This window comes from Alligator sinensis, unplaced genomic scaffold (assembly GCF_000455745.1).
Source record: "Alligator sinensis unplaced genomic scaffold, ASM45574v1 scaffold253_1, whole genome shotgun sequence".
In the NCBI taxonomy this organism is placed as follows: Eukaryota; Metazoa; Chordata; order Crocodylia; family Alligatoridae; genus Alligator; species Alligator sinensis.
Window position 1 is genome coordinate 111,229 of NW_005842147.1, and position 1,549 is coordinate 112,777.

General features: G+C 33.9%; 1 protein-coding gene across 2 annotated transcripts in view; it reads left to right on the forward strand.

The window, feature by feature from the left end:
- Window positions 1-1,549, forward strand: part of SYCP2L (synaptonemal complex protein 2 like) — a 53,102-nt gene that overhangs the window by 11,845 nt on the left and 39,708 nt on the right. For both annotated transcript variants that reach the window (XM_006025427.1, XM_006025428.1), the window contains exons 11-12: window positions 220-272; window positions 1,140-1,185. In XM_006025427.1, coding sequence (XP_006025489.1) covers window positions 220-272; window positions 1,140-1,185 — 99 coding nt within the window. The remainder of the gene's footprint in view (window positions 1-219; window positions 273-1,139; window positions 1,186-1,549) is intronic.

The following is a 1,549-nucleotide window of genomic DNA, read 5'->3' on the forward strand; positions in this document are numbered from 1 at the left end:
CCCCCCCAAGTGCCATGGATTGTTTTGGGAGTTCTTTAAGGCTCCTGTGTGAAATTCTAATTGATTTGTGATGTTGCTAACCTGGGACTGAGTCCACCTTTGAAAACTGCAATGCTGCTTTATCTCTTTCCAGCTACCTGTACTGTGTTCTCTAGCTCTGTTTTCTCTGTTCAAGTATAAGTGATAACTTATTTGTATAATAAGCTGTTTCTCTTAAAGGACTGCAGAAAATTTCTTAACCAACTAAATGACAGACTTGGGGATAAAAGACGGTGAGTTATGCATGGCTAATTCATAATATTTTTATTTGCCATGGGCCAGAAAGTGCAGTGTTTTGGTTTTTTTTTTTTTTTTTTTTTTTTTTTTTTAAATGAGGGAAATGTACAACTTTAAGGTTAAATGGTGTGTACATTGCAATATCCATGTTAACAAGTAGCATATTCTTTGCAGATTCTGCTCTCTGCTCTTACTTTGATAGAAATCAAAATCTTTAATATTCCCAAAGTTTAGCACTATTTATTTAAGAGCTTATCAAAATTTAGGAAGGAAATGAGCTTTTAAGGGACCATTGCAAGTAGTCTAGCCATTGTTTCAACCCTGTGTTCAACAACCCAGATGCCACTACTGCTGCTTTTGTTCTTTTTTTTTTTTTTCCCAAGATGCAAGCAATTCATAAAATGCAGTACTAGAACAAATATATTTTAATGAATGATCAGCATCTAAATAGTTATCTCGCCTTCATTTTATTTTACATTTTGTTTAAAAATGAAATGGTAGTTTGCTACCTTTTGACAATTTTAAGGTGCTAACTTTTAAGACTGGCTTTGTAACTGTCAGTGGATCAGCTCTTTTTCTGGAAACAAAACATCAGTCCATAGACTAATGAATGCCAACCATGTCAAGCAGTTGTAGTTGTAAAGAATCTCGTCTTGGAGAAAAGGACGAACATAAAATTAAGTATATGTTACTTTCTTCTCCTGAATCTCCTCCAAGCGTATCTGATAGCTTGAAAACTGCTAGTTTTTTGAAAAGCAAGGTTCTTGAGAGGTAACCTTCTTTCAAGGTTTTATTTAAATACAAATTCAGTTTCTGACTCATTAAGAAACAAATTCTTCACTTCAATTGTGTTTCTTTTTCAGAGTATATTCAGTTCCTTGTGTATTTGCTGTTGCTGACATGGATGAGGTAACAACTTTTTAAGTTATGATTTATGTTCCTTGCATTATTACTATAGCAATCAATGTGGTTACTTTGTCTACTTCTCAAAGATAATTAATTTTGATAACTTTTTTTTTACCCTGGATGTGCCAATTGCTTATACTGGTGTGATAAGGAATGCTTATTTATGCTTACGTTTGCCAAACAACTGGAAAGTTGCCTTCCTTTACTGTCAGCCAGACAAGTTTGAACAGACCAACTGTCTCTTGAATTCCCTCAAAGGGTCAAATTGTTCATGTAGCCATGTAGTTAAATTGCAGGAAAGTGATAAAGAAAGAAAAAAGCTGCCATTAGCCTTAGATTTTTTCAAAATAGCAGTCAAAAAAACTAG